Source organism: Mobula hypostoma, chromosome 9 (assembly GCF_963921235.1).
Source record: "Mobula hypostoma chromosome 9, sMobHyp1.1, whole genome shotgun sequence".
NCBI classification, from domain to species: Eukaryota; Metazoa; Chordata; class Chondrichthyes; order Myliobatiformes; family Myliobatidae; genus Mobula; species Mobula hypostoma.
This window is the reverse complement of record NC_086105.1, coordinates 82,528,380-82,556,270: the sequence shown is the minus strand read 5'-3', so window position 1 is coordinate 82,556,270 and position 27,891 is coordinate 82,528,380. Positions and strand designations below refer to the sequence as shown.

Below are 27,891 nucleotides of genomic sequence, written 5' to 3'. Positions count from 1 at the left end.
GCCAGGCATTGTTTAATACAATTTAAAATCCTACATAGACTACATTACTCAAAAGTAGGGATTCATAAAATATTCCCAGAGGTGTCCTCAATGTGTCCTCAAGTCCTCAGAGGCAAATTTGTTACATAGTTATGCTTTGTGTCCCAGGATACAAGAGTATTGGAAGCAAATATTTGAGGTCCTATCGAAGGTAATAAAGATTCAGATAATACCAAACCCCATTTTAATAATTTTTGGAACTTCTGCGAGGTCAAATAAATTCCAGGCTACCCAGCAACAACTCCTGACCTATGGGAAACTTAATGGAAAGAAACTCATACTGATGTTCTGGGAAAAAAAGAGGAAACTCCAACACTCAGACAATGGCTGGCTGCATTAATGGGTACTCTGCATCTAGAGAGGATAAGATATGTTATCAAGGACAGACTCAAGGAATTTGAAAAAAATCTGGCAGCCGTTACTGTTGTATTTAGAAGAGACTGACAGCTGAACTAAGTGTGAGGGGCAGTAGGACCTAAACACATTCGGGAGGGGTGAGGGAAGGGTAGGGCTGGGAAGGGGAAAAGGAGACGGAGTGGTAGGTTTCCTTTGCTTTTTGCTTGTTTACTATACATATATTCATTTGACTTTCATTATGTTGTTATAAGAAAGAAAAGAAAAAAGAAGCATTGTACTTTAGGATATTGTCGGTTGTGGTTAAGCTGATGTTGCTTCACAATGAAAACATTTGAAAACATTATGAACTGAGGAAACGGCTACCTGAAAATGCTTTGCCATCTTCTTATAGCCTGCTCCTGCTTTGTGGGCATCATTTATTTTAATGTTCAGAGTGCCAGGCAGCTGCTTAGAGGAGCCCATGGCTGCTGATTGTTGGGACAAGGTTTGAGGAGTCAGGGTATTTATAAAGCTTTGGAATTTGCATCATCTGGCCTTTCCTAACGATGGCTGTGAACAAGTCATGGCCCTGACAAGCTAATTAAGGTCTGAGACCTTGGTAAAAGTTATCTGAGAGCTCAAATCTCTTGGGGTGCCCAAACTTTTGCATCGTGCCCCTTTCCTTTTTTTCACTTTAAAATTGTACAAAGCAAAAATAATACACTAATCTTGCTTAAAATGTTGAAAAGAATGTTTCATCTTTAACTTTATGACTTTTGAAGATCAGTTCATTTTCTGCTCACTTAACTATTCACAGTAACAGAAATTTTGACCAGGGTGCCCAAACATTTGCATGCCACTGTATGTTAGAGCTGGACTTTGTTGGGCAGAGCAGCCATAAAATAACATACACTCGGTGATATACCTTACGCTAATACTTTTATACTTTATACTTTATTGTCGCCAAACAATTGATACTAGGACGTACAATCATCACAGCAATATTTGATTCTACACTTCCCACTCGCTGGATTACAAATTGATAGTAAATATTAAACATTTAAATTATAAATCATAAATAGAAAATAGAAAAATGGAAAGTAAGGTAGTGTGAAAAAACCGAGAGGCAGGTCCGGATATTTAGAGGGTATGGCCCAGATCCAGGTCAGGATCCGTTCAGCAGTCTTATCACAGTTGGAAAGCAGCTGTTCCCAAATCTGGCCGTACGAGTCTTCAAACTCCTGAGCCTTCTCCCGGAGGGAAGAGGGATGGAAAGTGTGTTGGCTGGGGGGGTCGTGTCCTTGATTATCCTGGCAGCACTGCTCCGACAGTGTGCGGTGCAAAGTGAGTCCAAGGATGGAAGATTGGTTTGTGTGATGTGCTGCGCCGTGTTCACGAGCTTCTGCAGCTTCTTTCGGTCTTGGACAGGACAACTTCCATACCAGGTTGTGATGCACCCTAGAAGAATGCTTTCTACGGTGCATCTATAAAAATTAGTGAGGGTTTTAGGGGACAGGCCAAATTTCTTTAGTTTTCTCAGGAAGTAAAAGCGCTGGTGGGCCTTCTTGGCGGTGGACTGTGCTTGGTTGGACCAAGTCAAGTCATTTGTGATATTGACCCCGAGGAGCTTAAAGCTTTTGACCTGTTCCACTTGCGCACCACCGATGTAAATTGGGTCGTGTGGTCCGCTACTCCTTCTGAAGTCAACAACCAATTCCTTCATCTTGCTGACGTTGAGGGATAGGTTATTGTCTTCACACCATGCCACCAGGTTCTTAATTTCCTCTCTGTACTCAAACTCACCAGTACCCGAGATATGCCCTAATGCAAGTATCTAATCAGCCAATCATATGGCAGCAACTCAATGTATAAAGGATGCAGATATGGTCAAGATGTTCAGTTGTTCAGAATGAACATCAGAATGGGGAAGAAATGTGACCATCGAATAATTGGTAGCGACAGAAGGGGTGACTTGTATCTCAAATGCTGCTGATCTCCTGGGATTGTCATACTCAACAATCTCTAGAGTTTACAGAGAATGTATGAATGTACAAAAAAAGCAAAAAAAATCTGGTGAGCGGCAGTCTGGGTTGAAAATGCCTGTTAATGAGAGAGGTCAGAGGAGAACAATAGCAAGACTGGTTCAAGCTGACAGGAAGGTGACAGTAACCCAAATAACCACGCGTTACAACAGTAGTGTGCAAAAGAGCATCTCTGAACGCACAACACATCGAACCTTGAAGTGCATGGGGTACATCATCAGAAGACTGCACCAAATCCCACCCTTGTAGCCAATTGATTAAGGTATACTTCTATATCTGATAAGGTGACTACCGAGTATATTTCTAACACAAGATGGAACATGTAACAATAATACAAATGTACAATATAACTAGAGCCTTTCCATTTTCTTTTTACATATCCTTCAATTTCTTTTCAAGTCTATTGATACGGATTGTTCAAAATCCTTCAACAAAATATCTCCACTAATGTATGCAAGAGCTGGACATTTATTGGTCAGAGCAGAATAAAATTACATCACTTTTCACTTGTTCCCATACATTGTCATCTGTTCAAAATTCCAAGTGTACAGAGAGCTCTGACGCTGATAAAGTGAATAACATAAAGATAGATGCTAGACTGTTGTAATAGTTTTCTTATAGAAACTGACCATTTAACAAGATTTTGTTAATGATATTCACAATACTTATCCATGAATTAAAAAATCTGTATGTCAGTGTCAATGTTCTTTTTAAGTAACTGCCTTTCTATTGAATGTTACAGTATAAACAAAAAAATGGTGGTACCAGTGAGCGGAATTTGTAACACAGCATTGCTTTCAAATGACAATCTATATTCACTTACTGTTTTAAAATTTCATTGAGATTGCTAACTGGGTGAAGAAACAGGTCTCGGCACATTCATACTATTGAAGATAGCCTCTAATTTGCATCAAGTAATCCCTATTTAATACAGAAGCATACCAGGCTTCCAGCTGGGTGTGAAATATGGTTACCTGGGGACTTTCCATGGCAGTATCAACTAAACACTGTATTCAAATAATTTAAATGTAGCGAATAGAGTAGATACTACCTCCAGTCACAATTTCTAAGCGTTAGAAAATAAGAATGATCAGATTGCAGATATAGTTTCAGTTTATTTAAGAGACTATATAACATGGGCCCTTTCTGAGCTTCTCAAAGGAATATAACTTGGTAAAGATTTAGGTATGTTTTGAAAATATATGTATTAGTGACCACTTTACCTAAGTACAGCCCCCCTCAGTGGCTGCTGAGTGTATGTTCGTGGTCTTCTGCTGCTACAGCCCATCCACCAAGGTTTATCATGTTATGCATTCAGAGATGCTCTTCTGCACACCACTGTTTTAGTGCATGGTTATTTGAGTTACTGTCGCCTTCCTGTCAGCTTGAACCCGTCTGGCCATCCTCCTCTGACCTTTCTCATTAACAAGGAATTTTTCCCCACAGAACTGCTGCTCACTGGATTTTTTTTCATACATTCTCTATAAACTCTAGAGTTGTGTTTGAAAATTTCAGGCAATCAGCAGTTTCTGAGATACTCAAACCACCTCACCTGGCATTAACAATCATTCTATGGTCAAAGTCACTTCAATCACATTTCTTCCACACTCTGATGTTTGGCCTGAACAACAGCTGAAGCTCTGGACATGTTCACATGTTTTTATGCTTTGAGTTGCTGCCACATGATTGACTGATTAGATATTTGCATTAATGACCAGGTGTACAGGTGTACCTCAAAGTGGCCACTGAGTGTATTCTCTAATATTAAGATAACATGGTGATTTATTGTCTTTTATTGTTACCAAATATAATTTACAATATAAATATATACAGCATGCAATGTATCTGGATAGTTTTGCATTTCGTTTCCATCTTTAAACACACAAGCATTTGATTTTACTGTGATCAGAGTGGTTTTCAGCATTTTTCAAAGAATAAAAGTTTGTGTTCAACTGAGCTCCAAAGATTTATATGGGCTCGTTTTGATAGGCCTTAAAAATGCACAAGGTGGCTCTCTGTTGATGGAATTACAGGCATTAAGACAACTTGCTGCTGCTTGCTTGTTTCAGTGATTTCAGTGTTCTTCGGCAGTCCCGTTGGGCTGAAGTTGATGGGTTTCCAGCCCTGATTTTGAGTAATGAAAGAAGTGCGCATGATTACTTTTAATGCCAACTGGCAGTTGCAAAGAGCTGTCACGTGTTCTTGATGGAGTAACACATATTGGTTTGATGATGTGGGTCCAAGCTGAAAGGAGGTGGGCTCCAGGCTCTTCTGCATGAGCTTGCATCCAACCTAGATGTCTGTGTCCCCTTACAGAGATTCCATCACACACTCTAATCGTATATACTCTAACTGTATATCTGCTCACCACCCCCCCCTCACTTGCTCATGCAGAGGTATTACACATGCTCTAAGCAAATAGTCATAGAAAACTACAGCACAGTGACAGGCTCTCTTAAATGTTGAAATTGAACCTGCATCCTCCACTTCCCTTGGCAGCTTGTTCCACACTCTCACCACCCTTTTAGTAAAGAAGCACCCCCTCGGGTTCCCCTTAAACATTTCATCTTTCACCCTTAACCCATGACCTCTAGTTCTGGTCTCATCCAACCTCAGTGGAAAAAGCCTGCTTGCATTTACCTTATCTATTGTGTGTCAACCTAAATACTCTGCCCATGCACACGGATGTAAACGCATACACTCCAAGTTCAAAGTAGCTTTATTATAAAAGTACATATGTATCCCTGATGAAAAGTACAAATAAATCCCTGAGATTCATTTTCTTGCAGGAATTCTCAGTAAATCCAAGAACCGCAATAAAACCAGAATTAGGTTTATTATCACCAGCATGTGTCGTGAAATTTGTTAACTTAGCAGCAGCAGTTCAATGCAATATATAATATAGAAGAAAGTAAATAAGTAAATGAATTACAGTATATGTATATTGAATAGATTAAAAATCGTGCAAAAACAGAAATAATATATATTAGAAAAGTGAGATAGTGCTCACGAATTCAATATCCTTCTAGGAATCAGATGGCATAGGGGAAGAAGCTGTTCCTGAACTGCTGAATGTGTGCCTTCAGGCTTCTGTACCTCCTACTTGATGGTAACAATGATAAAAGGGCATGCCCTGGGTGCTAGGGGTCCTTAGTTATGCACGCTGCCTTTCTGAGACACAGCTCCTTGAAGGTGTCCTGGGTACTTTGTAGGCTAGTACCCAAGATGGAGCCGACTAAATTTACGACCCTCTGCAGCTTCTTTCAGTCCTGTGCAGTAGCCCCCCCGCCCCCCCCATACCAGGCTGCAGCCTGTCGGAATGCTCTCCATGGCACATCTATAGAACTTTTTGAGTGTTTTTGTGTCTTCAGACTCCTAATGAAATATATTCACTGTCTTGCCTTCTTTATAGCTGTATCAATATGTTTGGACCAGGTTAGGTCCTCAGAGATGCTGACACCCAGGAACTTGAATCTGCTCAATCTCTCTACTTCTGATCCCTCTATGAGGATTGGTAGGTATTCCTTCGTCTTACCCTTCCTTCAGGAAGAGTAAGATGAAGACTGCACCCAACAGGTTGGACAGGCAACCAATGTGCAAAAAACGACAAACTGCAAAAACAGAAAAATAATAAGTAATAAATACTGAGAGCATGAAAGTGAATCCATAGGTTGTAGGAACAGTTCAATGATGGGGTAAGTGAGGTTATTCCCTCTGGTTCGGAAGCCTGATGGTTGAGGGCTAATAACTGTTTCTGGACCTGGTGGGGTGGTCCCGAGGCTCCTGTACCACCTTCCTGATGGCAGCAGAGAGAAGAGAGTATAGCCTAGGTGGTGGGTCCCTGATGATGGATGCTGGTTTCCTATGACAGCACTTTGTGCAGATGAGCTCAATAGTGGGGAGAGCCTTATTCATGATAGACTCGTTCATACCCAGTACTTTTGGTGGGATTTTCCATTCAAGGGTATTGGTGTTTCCATACCAGGCCATGATGCAACTAGTCAATGTACTCTCTACCGCACATCTAGAAAAGTTTGACATGCCAAGTCTTGCAAACTTTGAAGAAATTAGAAGCACTACCGTGCTTTCTTCACAGTGGTACTTATTTTCTGGACCTAGGGCAGGTTATCAAAGGATAACAGCACAAAATTTAAAGTTGCTTACCCTATCCACCTCTGATTCCTCAATGAGGACTGGCTCATGGACCTCTGGTTTCCTCCTCCTGAAGTCAATATTCAGTTCCTTGGTCTTACTGACATTGAGTGAGAGGTTGCTCCTACGGAGATAACTAAACACACTCTAATTATATACACTCTACCCATACTCACGCTCGCTCCATCAACATAAACATGTATACTGTTGCTCATATGAACTTGCCTACACACACACTATTCTGTGCACCCTGATCATGTTCACCCCGTCGACATAACCACATAGATTGTTGCTCGTACAGAGCCACCTACACACACTCTAATCATATGCCTTCTGACAGTACACAGGCTCACTCTCATCAACATAAACGTATATCCTGTTGCTCAGGTCCCTCACTGAACCTTGCACTCCTTTAGTCTCCCTTAACCGTTTCTTCCTCTGTTCAACCTGCCCCATACCTCTCCCCCAGAGTTCCTCCTCCCCAAATATCCTCCACAATCTCCTCTACCCTTCAATCTCAGCTCCATCCACTTGATCTACAACACCCCCCTCCTGTCAGCCCTTATTCACCACTCTCCCTCTGATCTCCATTTTTACTTTCTACCTTTCCTTTCCCTTTGCAATTCTCTGCTCTCTTCCTGTTTACAAGTGTGAGTGGGAGCCTTCTACATTGGGACTCGAGAAGCTCAAAGTGCTCATTGCATAGGAGTGAGCACAGAACAATGTAAAAAAGTTATTAATTAGCTGTGGTATGCATACTGGCAAACTTTGATTTATGGCTTTAGAATATTAGTTTTGTGGTGGCTTTTATTTTTGGCATGTGCAGAAGATGGTTCTATCATATGAGTGATCAGCTTATACAGTGATAATCAACAGAGAAAACTTAAGTGGGTGCTGAATTGGTTTTGTATTACCTGAATAGCCAGAATGTTATCCAAGCTTTCTCTTCCCTCCCTTTCCTTCCATGTCCTCAGTCTCCCCCTCCTCTTCATGCTTGTGCCTAGCTGGAGGCAAAATACCAGTGGCATACCAAAACAACTTGAAGTCAACAACCATATTTCTTGACAATCTGCTTCATTGCCTCTTCACCTCTGTTGCAGAGCGATCCATTTAATGGAATTGGTCTTCCAGCTTATCAGTGATCAGCTCATATAGGCTTTGTGCAGCAGTATTAACCACTTTATCCATCGTCTGCTTTGTATGGATTACATGCCAGGGTCATCAGGAGATTGGTCCTGTTGCCCACTAATCATCCTTTGGTGTATTGTTGTACGGGATGTCCAGGGAGGGGTATCAACTCTGGTGAAGGGGCTTGTCGTGTCCAATCGGGGCAACTCACTCATCTTTGGTCCCCTCTGGACTCTTAGCTCTCACCTATGGCTCCAAGTAGCTATTTGCATGTGACAGTGGGCATACCCTGGTATTTTGGATCTCCCCCTCTCTCTCCCACTTTCAAATCTCTTACTAGCTCTTCTTTCAGTTAGTTCTGACCAAGGGTCTCGGCCCAAAACATCGACTATACCTCTTCCTAGAGATGCTGCCTGGCCTGCTGCATTCACCAGCAACTTTTATGTGTGTTCCCTGGTATACCACTTAAACAGGTGGGTTAAACCAGGTGAGGTAGCCAGTGGCCTCATGCCCCAATGAGATAGGGAATGCCTGTCCTAGCATACGAAGTCAGCTCCAGTGGACTAGGTGGATGAGATCTACAGTGAGATCCAATGGCTAGAAAGGCAATACTGCAATATTCCACAGAGAGGAAAGGGCATGACAAGGCACAGAAGACCTCATAGTCATCCACTACAACCAACAAAGACCCCAGTTTGTGACTTGTTCGTACCACTGGACTTGGACTTCTGAAGTCGAGAGAGTGAAACTGTCCTAGTGCAACAGCTTCTCCACTTTAAAAACTCTCTCACACTGGTTTCCTGTCATTGTCAGATACGATGGGCAAACACCAATATAATTGGCTTTGTGAACAATATTAGTCTGATGGGATTGCTACTGCCGTCAAAAATAAAGACATTGTCCAACATATCATTCTCCGTAACTTCCGCCACCTCCAACGGGATCCCACCACTAAACACATCATTCCCTCCCCTCCCCACCAATCTCCCTCCTGACACTTATCCTTGTAAGCGGAACAAGTGCTACACATGCCCTTACACTTCCTCCCTTACCACCATTCAGGGCCCCAGACAGTCCTTCCAGGTGAGGCGACACTTCACTCGTGAGTCAGCTGGGGTGATATACTGCATCTGGTGCTCCCCATGTGGCCTATATATTGGCGAGACCTGACGCAGACTGGGAGATCGTTTCGCTGAACACCTACGCTCTGTCCGCTAGAGAAAGCAGGATCTCCCAGTGGCCACACATTTTAATTGCACGTCCCATTCCCATTCTGATATGTCTATCCACGGCCTCCTCTACTGTAAAGATGAAGCCACACTCAGGTTAGAGGAACAACACCTTATATTCCACCTGGGTAGCCTCCAACCTGATGGCATGAACATTGACTTCTCAAACTTACGCTAATGCCCCACCTCCCCCTCGTACCCCATCTGTTATTTATTTATATACACACATTCTTTTTCTCTCTCTCCTTTTTCTCCCTCTGTCGCTGTCACTATACCCCTTGCCCATCCTCTGGGTTTTTCCCCCCTCCCCCTTTTCTTTCTCCCTGGGCCTCCTGTCCCATGATCCTCTCATATCCCTTTTGCCAATCAACTGTCCAGCTCTTGGCTCCATCCCTCCTCCTCTTGTCTTCTCCTATCATTTCGGATCTCCCCCTCCCCCTCCCACTTTCAAATCTCTTACTAGCTCTTCTTTCAGTTAGTCCTGATGAAGGGTCTCGGCCTGAAACATCGACTGTACCTCTTCCTAGAGATGCTGCCTGGCCTGCTGCGTTCACCAGCAACTTTGATGTGTGTTGCTTGACATTGATCTGTTAATGTTTTGCTATCTCTGGTCACACATCAGCTACCCATTGGGGGGGGGAGGGGAGGGGAATAGAATCTCCTTCAGTTCTTGGATATGACAAAGATGACGTAGTGTCTACAAAGCACTATGCATGTAGTTGATGCCATGCTAGGGAAATCAGTACTTCCTGATTAAACTGCCATCTTCACCTATTGGTCTGACAAAATAAAACAAAATGTTAGATCCTTCTGCTTAGAAAACCAAATGAATCAGCGTCTAGTGAACAGTGGAATGTTGCAAAGATCTGCTCTGTCTTGGAAAGAGTCAAGTATACAGAAGTTTATTCTCTCTATTAATTCAGGAGCCACTGGTAATGTGCTCTTATTTCCTATGGACTTCCACCAGAGGTATTGATGCTGTGTCTCTGTAAGAAAACTTTTGTTTTTCACTATATGGTTTACTGGTCTTTGTGGATTAAACTGAGAGTTTCTCTATTCTACTTCCATTAAAGCCAAATATGAACCCATTTGCAAAGCACCTTGAGAGTAGCAAAAACATCCCAAACTTTATGATGAAATCATATGATTGAAACTATAGGATAAAAATAATATTTAACATTGAATATGAGTTATAGAGTCCTTGAAAGTGAGTCCTTAGGTTGTGGAATCAGCTCAGTGTTGAGGTGAGTGAAGTTATCCATGCTTGTTCGGGAGCATGGTGGTTAAAGGGTAATAATTGTTCCTGACCCTGGTAATATGGGACCTAAGATTTCTGTACCTTATTGTCCTGGACAGTATCATGAAGTGCCATTGCTTTCCAATTTACTGGAGATCAGTTGTAGCTGCTGAGGGTAACATTTGGATTTCCACGTTAGCATCACGGGGCTCATTTCAACATCCAAGCAAAGAAGTTGTCTCAATGCCCTGGGGCAATTAGGTATGGAGAAAGCAAAGAGTTACAAGAACAACAAATGCAGTACATCATTTAATTTAAATGATTGATTGTTTCATAACTATGTATGTAGTTAAAACTTGTTTTGTCATTATTTTAGGTTCATAAACTAAAAATTTTCTTGACCATTCCTGTAAAAATAATGATTAAAGATTAGCTTTATTTCCTCATATATACATCGAAACATACAGTGAAATGTATTGTTTGCATCAAATTAGCTAAGGTTGTGCTGGGCAGTCCACAGTGTCAACACGCTTCTAGTGCCAACATAGCATGCCCACAAATCACTAACTCTGACCCGTACTTCTTTTGAATGCATGAGTAAACTGGAGCATCTACATGAAACCCATACGATCACAGGGAGAACGTACAAACTCCTTAGAACAGCACCTGATCATTGATCACTGGCTCTGTAAAGCAACTGCACCAACAACCACACTACCAAGCTTTACACCATGTTTATTTTGAGGTGCAGGTAATTCTGCACAATATCTATGTAAAACAAAATTAACCATGTGTATGTTATTATCTTACCACAGTGTAAATCAGAAGAAGAAGGACAGGGTTAATGTTGGTGGAGGTACTGGATTTCAGACTCCCAGATAAAAGTGGGAAGGCAAAATGTTGTGGAATTAATCAATTCCCCATTTCCATATCTAAAGTGATTCCTACTTTTTTCACATTGATCTCCCTGAATGTTCATCTGAGGCACAGGAGTAAACCATATTATTAGATCATGCTTAATCGACATGGTTGTGTGGGTTCCATGTAAGACGCACTCACACGCACACCCTACACACCACTGGTGCACGCACCCTATGCTCGCGTCCCCCATGTACACACAAACACACACACCCACACCTTAAATTAACCTTTATCTCCTTTCTTCCACATTTCTGTCAGGTTTCTAATTTTTCTTTATTTTTGGAAGATCACTTCTCTTCTTTTCCATTAGCACTGTCTATCCGTGGGCTGCTATGTCAGGAACAGCAACGAATAACCTGGCTGGCTGTCTCTCTAACAATGCGATGGTACATTAGCCTGTAATTGGATTCATTTTTATGCGTTCTTTTTCTCTGGAAAATTCCATAAAAGCCATATAGCATGTGTTTTAATAGTCCTGAAGCAGGGTCTCAGCTCAAAACATTTTATTCATTTCCATGGATGCTGCCTAGCCTGCTGAGTTCGTCCAGCATTTTGTGTGTGTTGCTCTGGATTTCTCATAATTCCTCATGTTTATAGTGAAAATTTCACTTTTTAGTGAAGATGCATTCATTGGGAATTTTGGATCAAGCACTCCCTGGCACAATTCATCTTACTGCAGCTGATATTTTTCCTGCGTCCTCCTGACAGAAATTGGCAAAATACATAATTAGCAACCAGTGCCCTTCACCTGTAATTCCAAATAAACCAAGGGCTCATCAACAAGGAGACATACTGTAGATTTCAACTGAGACTTGGATGTGTCACCATAATCATGTACCTGAGTTTTTAGTGTGCACACAGATGTTACATGCTTTGTGAGGGTCATAAGCTCAGTCAGCTCAATCATAGGCACAGGCCCCACCACCGAGGACATCTTTAAAAGCCAGTTCTGCAAGAAGATGATACCTATCTTTAGGAACCCTCACCATCTAGGACATGCCCTTTTCTCATTACTACTATCAGGCAGGAGATACAGGAGCCTGAAGATGCACAATATACATCTTAAGAACAGCTTCTTCCCCTCTGCCATCAGATTTCTGAATGGACCATGAACGCTATCTCACCTTTTTAATACTTTTTTTTATACTTTATACTTTATTGTCACCAAACTATTGATCCTACAACATACAATCATCACAGCAATATTTGATTCTGCGCTTCCCGTTCCCTGGATTTTAAATATTAAAAATACTAAAAATAGTAAAAGTTAGTAAATATTAAAAATTTAAATTATAAATCATAAATAGAAAATAGAAAAATGGAAAGTAAGGTAGTGCAAAAAAACCGAGAGGCAGGTCCGGATATTTGGAGGGTACGGCCCAGATCAGGATCCGTTCAGCAGACTTATCACAGTTCGAAAGAAGCTGTTCCCAAATCTGGTCGTACGAGTCTTCAAGCTCCTGAGCCTTCTCCCAGAGGGAAGAGGGACGAAAAGTGCGTTGGCTGGGTGGGTCGTGTCCTTGATTATCCTGGCAGCACTGCTCCGACAGAGTGCGGTGTAAAATGAGTCCAGGAACGGAAGATTGGTTTGTGTGATGTGCTGCGCTGCATTCACGATCTTCTGCAGCTTCTTCCGGTCTTGGACAGGACAACTTCCATACCAGGTTGTGATGCACCCTAGAAGAATGCTTTCTACGATGTATCTATAAAAATTAGTGAGTGTTTTAGGGGACAGGCCAAATTTCTTTAGTTTTCTCAGGAAGTAAAAGCGCTGGTGGGCCTTCTTGGCAGTAAACTCTGCTTGGTTGGACCAAATCAGGTCATTTGTAATATTGACCCCAAGGAACTTAAAGCTTTTGACCTGTTCCACTTGCGCACCACCTATGTAAATTGAGTCATGCGGTCTGCTACTCCTTCTGAAGTCAACAACCAATTCCTTCGTCTTGCTGACGTTGAGGGATAGGTTATTGTCTTCACACCATGCCACCAGGTTCTTAATTTCCTCTCTGTACTCAAACTCATCATTACCCGAGATACGGCCTACAATTGTTGTGTCATTAGCAAACTTGTATATTGAGTTTGATGGAAACTTGGCTACACAATCATGGGTGTACAGTGAGTACAGCAGGGGGCTGAGTACACAGCCTTGTGGGGCACCGGTGCTCAGAGTGATTGTAGAGGAGAGCTTGTCCCCTATTTTTACAGCCTGGGTCCTGTCTGTGAGGAAGTTGAAGAACCAGCTGCAGATCTGAGTGCTAAGGCCCAGGTTCCGGTGCGTAGGAATCAGTTTATTTGGAATGATGGTATTAAAGGCAGAGCTGTAGTCAATGAAAAGGAGTCTTACGTATGCATCTTTATTCTCCAGGTGTTCTAAGGAGGAATGTAGGGCCAGAGAGATGGTATCTGCCATTGACCTGTTGCTTCGGTAGGCGAATTGCAAAGCATTGAGATTGACCGGTAGGCTGTGGCTGAGTGGTTGATATGTGCCATAGCCAATCTCTCGAAGCACTTTATAGCAATTGATGTCAGAGCCACAGGTCGATAGTCATTCAGGCATGCCACCTTGCTCTTCTTCGGCACTGGGATTATCGCTGCCTTCTTAAAACATGAGGGGATCTTAAACTGAAGCAAGGAGCAGTTGAAGATGTCAGCAAACACTCCAGCTAGCTCGCTTGCACAGGCCCGGAGAACCCGTTCTGGGACGCCATCTGGGCCCGTCGCCTTCCTTGGATTTATCTTCATGAAGGCCCTTCTAACATCCTCCTCGGTGATGATGAATCTCGATGCCACCAGGTCCAGTTCATCCGGAGGGAGTGGGACACTCCTCTTCTGTTCGAATCTTGCATAGAATACGTTAAGTTCGTCAGGAGGAGAAGCACCACAGTTATGGATATTCCCAGCCTTTTCTTTGCGCCCAGTGATCTCATTTAGACCCTGCCATAGTCTACTGGCATCCCTCTGGTTAGCCTGGGCTTCCAACTTGGCTCAATATTGCCTCTTGGCGCCCTTAATGGCTTTCCGGAGTTCACGCCTGGATTCTGTGTAGCGACTGGTATCCCCGGACCTAAAAGTCGCAGCTCTGGCCTTTAAAAGGGACTTGACCTCATAATTCATCCAAGGTTTCTGGTTAGGGAATACCCGGATCGTCTTGCGAGACACACAGTCCTCTGTCCATTTCCAAATAAAGTCCGTGACAGCTGAGGCATACTCATCGAGGTTAGCTGCCGAGTCCTTGAATACTAACCAGTCCACCGATTCAAAGAAGTCATGGAGGACCTCATCCATTTCCTCCGTCCAACGCGACACTACTTTTGACACCGTGACCTCCCACTTTAGTTTCTGTTTGTAAGTCGGGAGGAGGAGTACAGCCTGATGTTCCGATTTTCCGAAGTGAGGTCATGGGACGGAACGGTAGGCATCCTTGACCGCTGTGTAGCAGTGGTCAAGTATATTCGGGCCTCTAGTGGGGCAGGAGACATGTTGGTATAACTTTGACAGCGCCTTTCTGAGGTTGGCCTGGTTAAAGTCCCTGGCTGTAGTGAGCAAAGCCTCCGGATACCTGGTCTCAAGTTCACTGATGTTGGCATACAGTATGTTCAGAGCACACTGCACGTCCGCTGGGGGGGAATGTAGACCGCTGTCAGTATGACCGAGGTGAATTCCTGTGGCAGATAGTAGGGACAACACTTCACCGACAGGTGTTCCAGGTCCAGGCTGCAGGAGCTTTTTGCACTACTTCTTTATATTTTAATATATTCCTTAGTGTATCTTATTTTAATAGATATTTTATGTACAGTACTGCTGCTGCAAAGCCACTAATTTCACAGCATACTGTATGTCAGGGCTAATAATTCTGATTCTGATACAATAGACTTAAAATAATGTGGGTTGTTTGTACGCTTGTTTCTGTCAGAAACCCAAAGCAGTTGGTCATGGTGGAATTGATAGTGCCTTGGAAGACCGGATTGAGGAGGCATTTGAGTGTAAGAAGGCCAAATAAAGCAGTGGCAAAGGCAGGGGTAGAGGGCATGTTTTGAGCCTGTAGAGGTGAGGTGTAGACGTTTTACTGGCTGCTTGCTCTACAGAACCTACTCTCTCCTTGGCATTATGAGTCTGCAAATAGAAGAGTCATCAAGACCATTACAGAGGCTGCAGTGCAAGCCTCCAGATGGCTATGGATTAAGAGATGTGACCCATGGACCATTGCTTATGGGACACAAGCCAGGGCGTGACCGACCCTGGCTGGGTCGCCTGGCTGAGGGTGTGTGAAGTGGAGAGAGTGAGCAATTTCAAGTTCCTGGGTGTCAGTATCACTGAGAACCTAACCTGGACCCAACATATCGGTGCAGCTATAAACAAGGCAAGACAGTGGCTATATTTCATTAGGAGTTTGAGGAGATTTGGTATGCCTCCTCAAACACTTCCAAATTTACAAATGTACCATGGAGAGCATTCTAAATGGCTGCATCACCATCTGGTATGGGGGCGGGGGGTGGTGGATGGAAGCGGGGAGGGTGCAGCTACCACACAGGATTGAAGTAAACTGCAGAGAGTTGTAAAATTAGTCAGCTCCATCATGGGCACTAGCCTCTGTACATCCAGCACTTCAAGGAGTGGTCCCTCAAAAAGGCAGCGTCCATCATTAAGGACCCCCATCACCCAGGTCATTCCCTCTTCTCATTGCTACCATCAGGGAGGAGGTTCAGGAGCCTGAAAGCACACACTCAACGATTTAGGAACAGCTTCTTCCCCTCTGCCATGTGATTTCTGAATGGATATGACCACTACCTCTCTACTTCTTTAATCTCTATTTTTGCACTACTTATTTAATTTAACTATTTATATATATTTACTGTAATTCAGTTTTTTACTATTTCAACAAATTTCAAGACATATGCTGGTGATATTAAACCTGATTCTGATTCTGATTCTGAAAGGCCCGAAACACCCGATGACCCCAGACTATTATCACTGATGATGTGCCTAGTATGTCCCAGGATGTATCTCGGCATCATGTTTGTTTCATTGTGTGCAAAACAGCTACTTTAAGATAGTCCATTTATAGCCGTAGTACGTGAAACATGACAATTTTCCTTAGTGCATCATGTGATGCTATAAAACTCAACCCATTCGTATATAATAAATGGTGTATTGCTTTTGCAAAAGGCTCAGTGATATGAATCACTTAGCAATAGATGTAGAGCTACTGGGACTTAATGTTTCAATCCCTATGGTAAGTTGGCACACTCGATGTTGGCAGTGGGTTTGGAGTGGTGACAAGGAGGGAGGGTAGATACGTCATTGGGGTCATCAGGTGGGCACCCTCCTTCTTTGATGTTTCGTTGATAAGCCCACGACGTCTCCAGAGTGCTACCTGGCGTCCCAGGTACACCCCCCTCAGTTCCATACCCTCCTGTCTTCATCTTGCAGCCCAGTTGTTGTCTTTCCTTTTAATCCAAATCCAATTGCTACTTTCTTCTGCTGTATTTGACAAGGACTTGATTGCTTGTTGGAGGGGGTGACCCCTCAATAGTAAGAATGTATGGGAACAATGCTCCTGAGATGATCGTTCATTTGTGAGGTGTGAAGTTTGGTTTACACTGGACTTCCATATTTTATTTTGTGGTTCTGTCTTTAAAATAGGAAAATATGGTATTTACTACTTAAAACTTTTTGCTTCATTCTCCCCACCTGTTACATCTTTTAATTTAATTTCAATTTTTGTTTTAATTTTTTTGCCATTTTAATAAATTAACTAATTTTTTGATGATAGTTAAGCATGATGGTGGAGAGACAGCTACATTAAGAACATTTAAGAAACTCTTAGGCACATGGGTGAAAGAAAATAGAGCGCTATGTAGGAGGGAAGGTTTGGATTGATCTTAGAGTAGGTTAAAAGGTCGGCATAACATCATGGGACAAAAGTCTTGTACTGTGCTGTAGTGTTCTATGTGTTTTGTGTATCCTTGAAATAGCACACAAAAAATATTGCACATTGCAGATGAACTCAAGCACTCAGTTGTTTCTAAGAAAATCTTGTGCTTTGATTTGTTCGGCACCATTGTGCTTTACTCAAATTCAAGCCGATTGCTGGCTAGATGAATTAAATATCTGCAGCTTTATTTTAAGTTTACTTCAAGCAGAGCCTTATGGATAAAAAGATATTCATAACATTTGTATTCATTAGAGTGGAATTGATTGTAACTTGTTGTTTTATTGTTTGAATGAAAGCTTTTTAGTTAATAAACAGTTATTTGATCTGAGGTTTATATAAATGGCAAACCTGGTTTATTCAGACTGTTCCTCTTGAACTTCCAGTTGGTGCAGAGTCACAGAGCGAGAGCACTTCAGCCAATGAGATTGATGAGGACATTGCAGTGACCCAGAGCCAAAGGAATTTCATTTGCCCCATTACACAGGTACAGAACAGCATATTCTGAGAGCTGAGTGTTCTAGTACGTATTTCTTCACAGTTAACCATCACTGTTAGCAACTGAATCTATTTTGAGTTATTTCTGTCATTTAAATTAACTTGAGAGCTGTGTCTTTAATTTGAACCTGAATTCATGCTGTAAAATAAACACTAAGTTTTGAAATCCCTCAAAGTTCAAAATAAAAGTACATATAACCCTGAGATTCATATTCCTGCAGGCACACTCAGCAAATCTATAGAACAGTAACTGTAAACAGGATCAATGAACAACAAACTGCAAATATAAATAAATAGCAATAAATAACAAGATAGTCCTTAAAGTGAGATCATCAGTTGTGGGAACACCAGAAATAGAATGAATTATGTTATTCCCTTATGTTCAAGAGTCTGATGGTTGAGGGGTAGTAACTGTTCTTGAACCTGGTGGTGCGACTCCTGAGGCTCTTGGGCCTTCTACCTGATGGCAGCAGCATGGCCTGGGTGGTGAGGATCTCTGATGATGGATGCTGCTTTTCTATGGCAGCGTTTCATGTAGATGTGCTTAATGATTGGGAGGGCTTTACCCGTGATGTACTGGGCTGAATCCACTACCTTTTGTAGGATTTTCCACTCAAAGGCATTGGTGTTCCCATACCAGGCTGTAATGTAGCCAATCAGTATACTTCCTACCGCACATCTGTAAAAGTTTAATCACAAACAAGAGAAAATCTGCAGATGAAAATCAAAGTAATACACACAAAATGCTGGAGGAACTTAGCAGACCTGCTGAATTCCTCCAGCATTTTGTGTATATTACCTGTATCTATGGAAGTTTGTCAAGGTTTTTGATGATATGCCAAATCTCTGCAGACTCCTAAGGAAATAGAGGTGCTGCTGTGCTTTCTTTGCAATTACATTTATCTGATCAGTCCAAGACAGGTCCTTCTGAGATTGTGACACCCAGGAATTCAAAATTACTGAGTCTCTCCACCTCTGCTCCTCCAATGAAGACCTTGGACCTCTGGTTTCCCTCTCATGAAGTCTACAATCAGTTCCTTGAGTCTTTCTGACATTGAGTGAGAGGTTGTTGTTATGACACCACTTAGCCAAATTTACAATCTCCCTCCTGTATGCTGATTCATCACCTCCTTTGATAGGGTCCATAACAGTGGTGTCATCAGCAAACTTGGATATGGTGTTGGAACTTTACTTAGTCACACAGTCATAAGTGTAAAGCATGTAGAGCAGGGGGCTATGTACACATCCCTGTGGTGCACTTGTGCTGATTGAGATAGTGGAGGAGATGTTTTTGCCAGTCCAACTGACTGGAGTCTGCAAGTGAAGAAATCCAGGATCCAATTGCACAAGTGGGTATTGAGGCCAAGGTCTTGGAGTTTACTGATTAGTTGGGGGTGATGGTGTAAAATGCTGAGCTGTAATTGATAAAGGGCATCCTGATGTATGCAATTTTGCTATCCAGATGTTTCATGGTTGTGTGAAGAACCAATGAGATGGCATCTGCTGTGGACTTGTTGCTTCTGTAGGCAAATTGGAGCAGATCCAAGTTGTTAGTCAAACAGGAGCTGATATGTTTTGTCTCCAGCCTCTCAGAACACTTCATCACTGTGGATGTAAGTGGCGCTGGGCAAGTCATTAAGGTCGGTTACCATGCTCTTCTCGGGCACCGGTATGATTGAAACCTGCTTAAAGCAGATGGGTACCACACACTGCCAAAGCAAGAGTTTGAAGATATCTGTGAACACACCAACTAATTGGTCAGCACAGGTCTTCAGTATTTGGCTAGGTACTCCATCCAGACTGGATGTTTTCCTTGGATTCACACTCTTGAAGGCAGCCGCACATCATCTCAGATACTGAGACCAAAGGATTATCAGGATATGTAGGGATACGCGATGGTTCCTCCCTGTCCTGGTGGTCAAAGCGAGGATAGAAGACATTGAGCTCATCTGGAAGCGAAGCTCTGCTACCATCCATATTGCTAGATTTAGCTTTGTTGGAGGTTATGGCATTCAAACCCCGCCACAGCTGTTGAGCATCCCTTGTTGATTCCAGTCTAGTCTGGAATTTCCACTTTGGCTTTCTGGAGATCATATAATCAAGCGGATCTGTAAGGCAAACAGGGATTACCATTTAATATTTTCCATCTCTTGTAGATGAAAAAAAAGTCTCCATCTGCCATTGCTTTATAATGATCTAGATCAGGGGTTTTTTTAATGCCATGGACCCGTACCATTAACTAAGGGGTTCATGAATCGCAGGTTGGGAATCCCTGATCTAGATGATTAGAATGTCAGAAACACAAGAGATTCTGCAGATGCTGGAAATGCGAGCAATACACACAAAGTGCTGGAGGAATTCAGCAGGCCAGACAGCATCCATGGAAAACTGGGGTCACAGCCTGAACGTTGACTCTATTCTTAAGCACGGCTGTTGCCTGACCTGCTGAGTTCCTCTAGCATTTTGTGTGTGTTACGATTAGAAGGTCAGTGAGTGTGGAATAACTGGAGTAAAGCTGCAGAGCATTACTTTTTAAATTTAGCCCAATAATACTGATAACTTACTTAGTTTTTTTTCATTTCTTTATTGTACTGAAGAGCTTTCCAGCTATTTCCTAGAGTCAGGGTTAAATGGCACAGAAATGGGTCTATCTGTACTCCCAGTAGCAATTAGTCATAGAACTCTACAGCACAGAAACAGACCCTTCAGTCTATCTACTCCATGCCGAACTGTTCATCTGTCTAGTCCCATCAACCTGCACAGAGACCATGGTCCTACATATTCCTCGCATCCATGTACCTATACAAATTTCTGTTAAATGTTGAAATTGAACCCGCATCTAATACTTCCGCTAGCAACTTGTTCCACTCTCTCACCATCCTCTGATGAAGAAATTTCACCTCATGTTCTCTTAAACATTTCACCTTTCACTCTTGACCTGTGACCTTTAGTTCTAGTTTCATCCAGTCTTGGTCCATCACCTTCTCTCTTTGGCTATTTAAGTACTTGTACAGATACATGTTAAATGTTGTGGTTCCTTCTCTCACCTTGCCCTTAGGCAGTCCATTTCAGATTCCAACCACCATTTTTCACAGTGGTTCCATACCACTATTCTTACATTCCTTAGATATGAAAGTAAAGAGGCCGGCTGGTGGCACAATGACATCAGCGCCGGACCACGGAACGGAGGTTCCCGGTTTTGAATCCAGTCGGGGCTGCTCTCGAGTACGCTTTCCATCTGTGCCAGGTTGAATGTCGAGATCGCAACTCGACCTTGTAAAATAAAGAGAAAAATACTGCAAAAATGTCTGTGTGAGGAGTGACGTGCTACACAGTCTCTCTCTTTCAAGCCTTATAAAGGCTTGAAAAAGACATCATCATGCACAAGCACGTGCATGCCAAAAAAAAAAGATACAAAAGTAAAGGAAAGAATATAGATCTCAGTTATGCGTTTTTGTTTCAGACTTAATCTCCTTTCCATCTTAAATCTGCTTTAGAATTTTTCTATGGACCTCTGATAGGACACGTCTTAAAATCTACAGCAAAACAAAAAATGTGGTATATCATAAACACAAAAGATTCAGCAAATGCTGGAAGTCCAGAATAACTGGAGGCACTCACCAGCTCAGGTAGCATCTATGGAAATGAAAGATCTTGGCCCAAAAGATGGACTGTTTATTCCTCTCCATACATGCTGCCTAACCTGCTGAGTTTCTCCAGCATTCTGTGTTGTATTGCTCTCATATTTCAATATATTTCAGATATCTTTCTCAGTTTCCCCTTTCTATTGTACAATCTTTCTCCCATTCACAAAAAATGGGAGAAAGTTTACATAGAATAGAAGTAAAACTGAACTTGTAGACTAGAAGGCAAGAAGACAGCTTTCACAAGAGGTAGGTAAAGTAAAACTGGACTGTCATGAATACTTCAGATACACTAGTACATGCAGAATTGACTTATCAGAAAACCTTTTATTTTAATAATGGTGTTATTTCATTTCACTGTGAGAATAACTCAGATATGGGTAGTTTCCCAGTATTTTAAGAAGAGACAAGGCATTATTTGCATTTCCAAGCAAAAGGGTTGGTAATTGTCTTTATGTTAAAGCAACTAAAATTTCTACCTGCTTTTAGAGTGACAGAAGGCAATTTTCAGCTCTGTTTTATGCCTGAAATCCACATCAGTTGTATTAATTTTCCTGTAATGTTTGAAAATGTATTTTTTCCTCTGTCTTCCATCTGGTCACGACTTCTTGGCCTTCCCAGTCCTATATATATAAACAGAAGCAAGGCATGTAAACTGAGCATTTTTTTCCAGTTTAACATGTTAGTTTTAGTTTCCTGGGTAACGAAAGGGTCTCTGGGTCCCTCACCTAGCTTCAACTACAATGTCTGAGTACTGGTCCCTCTATTGTATCTGATTTCCTCTGAGTGTGGTTAAAGACAAAGCTATTGTCCTCAATTTCTTTCAGAAATTGTTCCCTGGTACTGTAATATGTGGCGACACTTATTGGCTGCCTCCAGCAAATCCCGAGGTGTATATTAGTTGTTAATGCAAATGATGCATTTCACTCTGTGTTTCGATATACATGTAGTAAACAGATCTGAATCTGGCCACCGACACCATTATTCGCACTGAAAAATGTCTGAAACTAAGTTAGACTGTTCGCAATCCTGTTTTAATACTGGATCCCAGGATGAGGGATAAGTGAATAAATAATAATGGAATAAGTGAAGGAAGGACAGAATAATAATACTGGTGCTGTAACATAACTTGACTTCTTCCCCTCTTCAGCCTTGCTGCCAAGTTTTCATATGTACCTATGCTTCCTTCCTATTCAAGATTCAAGTATATTTATTATCAGTTATACAACCTTGACATTTGTTTACTCACAGATAGCCATAAAGCAAGAAACCCAAAGAACACAGTTAAGGAGAAACATATTGAAAATAAAAATAAAAGACCAACACCTGATGCGCAAGAAAAAGGGAAAAAAACACAAATCATGCAGACATTTGAAGTGAACAACAACATTCTAGATCAAATTGAGTCCTCACATCTGAAGCCCGGAGTGGGCCCAAACCTTTGTTTATCAGTTCATCATATTAGTGGGCACAGAGTTCAGCTGCCGGGGCATTCTTCATAGCCTCAGCACCTTGGAAAGAGGTGTGACTTTCACGGAAAGCAAGCACAATCAGCTCTCGCCTCATATCTGGACACCCTGTCTTTTCAGTCTATCTGGGCCGGTGTTTAAATTGACCAAACAGTGAAGGACTCCAGTGCCCTGGAGAAAGGAGTAGCCATCACAGAGAGCGAGCAAAATTGGCTGTCAACTCCGATCTAGGCCAGCGTTTAAATTGTCTTAACAACGAATCAGTTTACGGGTATTGGTACTCCACCTGGAATGATTCTGCAACACCTTCTCGGCTCATCCCCCAAATTTGCCTGCTGCTGGCTCTAAACCTTAATTTGTATCCAGTCCACTTGTCCACCACTCTTGCTCTCTCTGACCTGCCTCGGTCCTAGTTAAGCAGTGCTTTAACTTTAAATTTCCCATTTTCAAATACCTCCAGGTTTTGCCCTTTTCTATCTCTGTAATCTATTCTATTTCGGACTTTGCGGGGACTGCCCTCTCTGCCACCTTCTGTTTCGCCAGTCCTTTCAGTTGCAGTCAGTTATAAAGTACTGTAGCTCTGAAGCAGGCCCTTTGGCCCATCTAGTCCATGCAAAAATGTTATTCTGCCTCGTCCCATAGCAGTCCATAACCTTTCCATCCATTTACTTATCCAAGCTTTTCTTCAATGTTGCACTTGAACCCTCATCCGCTACTTCTGCTGGCAGATGGTTATGATTTCATATGCCAAAGCCTTAAATTGTGGAGTTCCCTCCCTGAACACATCTATTCCCTCCCTGAACACATCTATCAGCCATGATCATAATAAATAGCGGTGCAGGCTTGAAGGGCCGAATGGCCTACTCCTGCACCTATTTTCTATGTTTCTATATTACTTTCTTTCTTTCAGGCAGCCATTAAACCCTTAAACAGTTCAACAGTGAGGAATAGAATCAGGAGGAGATATTTGATCAATGGAGCACATTCCACTGTTTAATAGGATTAAGTCAAATCTGTGACCAGACACTGCCTCTGAACAACCTACGGGTCATTTGCCCTAAAATTTTCGAAAATTGAACTGTTCAATCTGAAATAAAAATAGAAAATACTGGACACACTTGGCAAGTCAGGCAGTATAGCTGAAAAGGAAGATGTTAATGGTTCAGGTCAGAAACTCTATATCGGAATCCTTTGTCTTTGACCTGCAACGTTAACTCTGATTTTGTTGTGTTTTTATTTTTGTTTGATAAAGCCACCTTAAAAGTGTCTCGACACAGTTTGCTATACAAGGTAAGTACAAGGTGCTGGTCACTCTGGAAGCAGGTTTTAGATAGATCCAAAGGTTTCTTTCCACTGAAGGCATCATTCTCAATAGGAGTCTTAATTGCAAACTTCAGTCCATTCTGCATATTAAAAACCTTGGTAGATCTTTTCATTCTATTTCACTGAACATTTCCTGGTTGGCATTGGCAGGCTTTCACTTGATGGCAGGAAACCAAGAGCTTACTGTGGATTTGCAGTGATTGGTAGCCCAGGCAAACTGGTCAATAGACAATAGACAATAGGTGCAGGAGTAGGCCATTCGGCCCTTCGAGCCAGCACCGCCATCCACTGTGATCATGGCTGATCATCCACAATCAGTACCCCATTCCTGCCTTCTCACAATACCCTTGACTCCACTATCATTAAGCGCTCTATCTAACTCTTTCTTGAAAGCATCCAGAGAATTGGCCTCCACTGCCTTCTGAGGCAGAGCATTCCACAGATCCACAACTCTCTGGGTGAAAAAGTTTTTCCTCAACTCCGTTCTAAATGGCCTACCCTTATCCTCAAATTGTGGCCTCTGGTTCTGGACTCCCCCAACATCAGGAACATGTTTCCTGCCTCTAGTGTGTCCAATCCCTTAATAACCTTATATGTTTCAATCAGATCCCCTCTCAACTTTCTAAATTCCAGAGTATACAAGCCCAGTCGCTCCAATCTTTTAACATATGACAGTCCCGCCATCCCGGGAATTAACCGCGTGAACCTCCACTGCACTCCCTCAATAGCAAGAATGTCCTTCCTCAAATTTGGAGACCAAAACTGTACACAATACTCCAGGTCTGGTCTCACCAGGGCCCTGTACAACTGCAGAAGGACCTCTTTGTTCCTATACTCAACTCCCCTTGTTACGAAAGCCAACATGCCATAAGCTTTCTTCACTGCCTGCTGTACCTGCATGCTTACTTTCAGTGACTGATGAACAAGGACACCAAGATCTCATTGTACTTCCCCTTTTCCTAACTTGACACCATTCAAATAGTAATCTGCCTTCCTGTTCTTGCCACCAAAGTGGATAACCTCACATTTATCCACATTAAACTGCATCTGCCCACTCACCCAACCTGTCCAAGTCATCAAGTCATCCTGCATTATCTTAACATCCTCTGCACATTTCACACTGCCACCCAGCTTTGTGTCATCTGCTCTAATTTTGCCCAGTAATCTCCTATGTGGGACCTTATCAAAAGCTTTCTGAAAGTCCAGGTTTCATCCTTTATAATTGACTCCAGCATCTTCCCCACCACAGTTGTCAGGCTAACTGGTCTATAATTCCCTGTTTTCTCTCTCCCTCCTTTCTTAAAAAGTGGGATAACATTAGCTTCCCTCCAGTCCTCAGGAACTGATCCTGAATCTATAGAACATTGGAAAATAATTACCAATGTGTCCACGATTTCTAGAACCACCTCCTTCAGTACCCTGGGGTGTAGACTATCAGGCCCTGGGGATTTATCGGCCTTCAGTCCCATCAGTCTATCCAACACCATATTCTGCCTAATGTGAATTTCCTTCAGTTCCTCCGTTACCCTAGGTCCTCCAGCCACTATTACATCTGGGAGATTGTTTGTGTCTTCCCTAGTGAAGACAGATCCAAAGTACCTGTTCAACTCGTCTGCCATTTCTTTGTTCCCCATAATAAATTCACCCATTTCTGTCTTCAAGGGCCCAAATTTGGTCTTAACTAATTTTTTCCTCTTCACAACCTAAAGAAGCTTTTACTATCCTCCTTTATATTCTTGGCTAGCTTGCCTTCATATCTCATCTTTTCTCCCCGTTTTGCCTTTTTAGTTATCCTCTGTTGCTCTTTAAAAGTTTCCCAAACCTCTGGCTTCCCGCTCATCTTTGCTATGTTATACTTCTCTCTTATTTTTATACTGTCCTTGACTTCCCTTGTCAGCCACGGTCGCTCCTTACTCCCCTTATAATCTTTCTTCCTCTTTGGAATGAACTGATCCTGCACTTTCTGTATTATTCCCAGAAATACCTGCCATTGTTGTTCCACTGTCATCCCTGCTAGGGTATCTTTCTAAACAACTTTGGCCTGCTGCTCCCTCATGGCTCCATAGGCCCCTTTGTTCAACTGCAGTACTGACACTTACGATTTTCCCTTCTCCTTCTCAAATTGTAGTTTAAAACTTATCATATAATGGTCACTACCTCCTAATGGCTCCCTTACCTCGAGTTCCCTTATCAAATCCAGTTCATTACACAACACTAAATCCAGAATTGCCTTCTCCCTGGCAGGTTCCAGTACAAGCTACTCTAAGAATCCATCTCTGAGACACTCCATAAACTCCCTTTCTTGGGGTCCATTACCAACCTGATTTTCCCAGTCTACCTGCATGTTAAAATCCCCCATAACAACCGTAGCATTACCTTTGCAACATGCCAATTTTAACTCTTGATTCAACTTGCACCCTATATCCAGGCTACTGTTAAGGGGCCTGTAGATAACTCCCATTAGGGACTTTTTGCCCTTACAATTTCTCAGTTCTGTCCATACTGAGTCTACATCTCCTGATTCTATGTCGTCCCTCGCAAGGGACTGAATTTCATTCGTCACCAACAGAGCCACCCCACCCCCTCTGCCCACCTGTCTGTCCTTTCGATAGGACATATACCCTTGAATATTCATTTCCCAGTCCTGGTCCTCTTGCAGCCATGTCTCTGTTATTCCCATAACATCATACTTGCCAATTTCCAACTGAGCCTCAAGCTCATCCACTTTATTTCTTATACTCCGTGCATTCATATATAATACTTTTAATCCATTACTCCCCTCACCTTTCACATCGATTCCTATTGCACTTGGCAGTACTCTCCAATCCCTTCCTGAGCTTTCTGCCCCATTAATTCTGTTGTCTTCCTTAACTTTCCTTATTCTCTCTTTCCCTTTAACTGCATCCTTATATTTCCTCTCCTCCCCCCCACTATTTAGTTTAAACACACCCGTGTAGCAGTGGCAAACCTGCCTGCCAGAATGCTTATTCCCCGCCTGTTATGGTGCAACCCGTCCCTTTTGTACAATTCATCCTTACCCCAAAACAGATCCCAGTGGTCTAAGAATCTAAATCCCTGCTTCCCACACCAGCTCCTCAGCCACACGTTCAGATCCCTTATCTCCCTGTTCCTGTCCTCTCCAGCACGAGGAACTGGAAGCAAACCGGAGATAACCACCCTAGAGGTCCTGCTTTTCAGCCTTCTTCCGAGTTCTCTGAAGTCACGCTGCAGAATTTCTTTCCTCCTCTTCCCAACGTCATTTGTGCCGACATGCACCACCACTTCCGGCTGTTCACCTTCACCCTTGAGGATGCCCTGCAACCGGTCCGTGACGTCCTTGATCCTGGCACCAGGGAGGCAACACACCATCCTTAAATCCCGCCTGTTGCCGCAGAAACCCCTTTCTGTACCTCTCACTATGGAGTCAAGTATGCCTACAGATGATTTTGAAGAAGAAATATTCAGACTCGCATATCTTGGCAAAAAGTTACAGACACGATGCCCTCAGGGAGAAGTCTGTTGATGTACAAACGTATTTGTGGTATCAAAATGAAGGTGCTGTATATGGAACTAAAATTGTAATTTTATTCCATAAACTTTTCTAAGAAAAGCATGTGTGCTGGCCTCATCAGCAGCATCGACATCAAATATCATGGAGAATCCTGCCAATGTGTCTTGTCAAGGAAAGAACAAAACAGTTATTAATTAGCTTTTAATTTGTATCTGCAGAGAGAAATGGAATGCCCTGTGAAGAATAAAGTTTGTGGTCATAGTTATGAAGAGGAAGCCATAATAAAAATAATTCAAACCAAGCACAAACAAAGGAAGAAGGCGCGGTGAGTTGGGAGTGGAACACTTCTCACTACATCCTAATTACTGATCTCACAAATACTTTTCGCTAAACACAGTCTTCAGGTTTAGGTGACTACTATCCTCTTCAT

At 42.4% G+C, this 27,891-nt stretch overlaps 1 protein-coding gene across 1 annotated transcript in view; it reads left to right on the top strand.

Annotated features, from left to right (window-relative positions):
* nsmce2 (NSE2 (MMS21) homolog, SMC5-SMC6 complex SUMO ligase) overlaps window positions 1-27,891 on the top strand; it is a 224,287-nt gene that overhangs the window by 181,118 nt on the left and 15,278 nt on the right. The window contains exons 5-6 of the mRNA XM_063058534.1: window positions 17,403-17,503; window positions 27,680-27,786. Of these exons, the coding sequence (XP_062914604.1) occupies window positions 17,403-17,503; window positions 27,680-27,786 (208 nt within the window). The remainder of the gene's footprint in view (window positions 1-17,402; window positions 17,504-27,679; window positions 27,787-27,891) is intronic.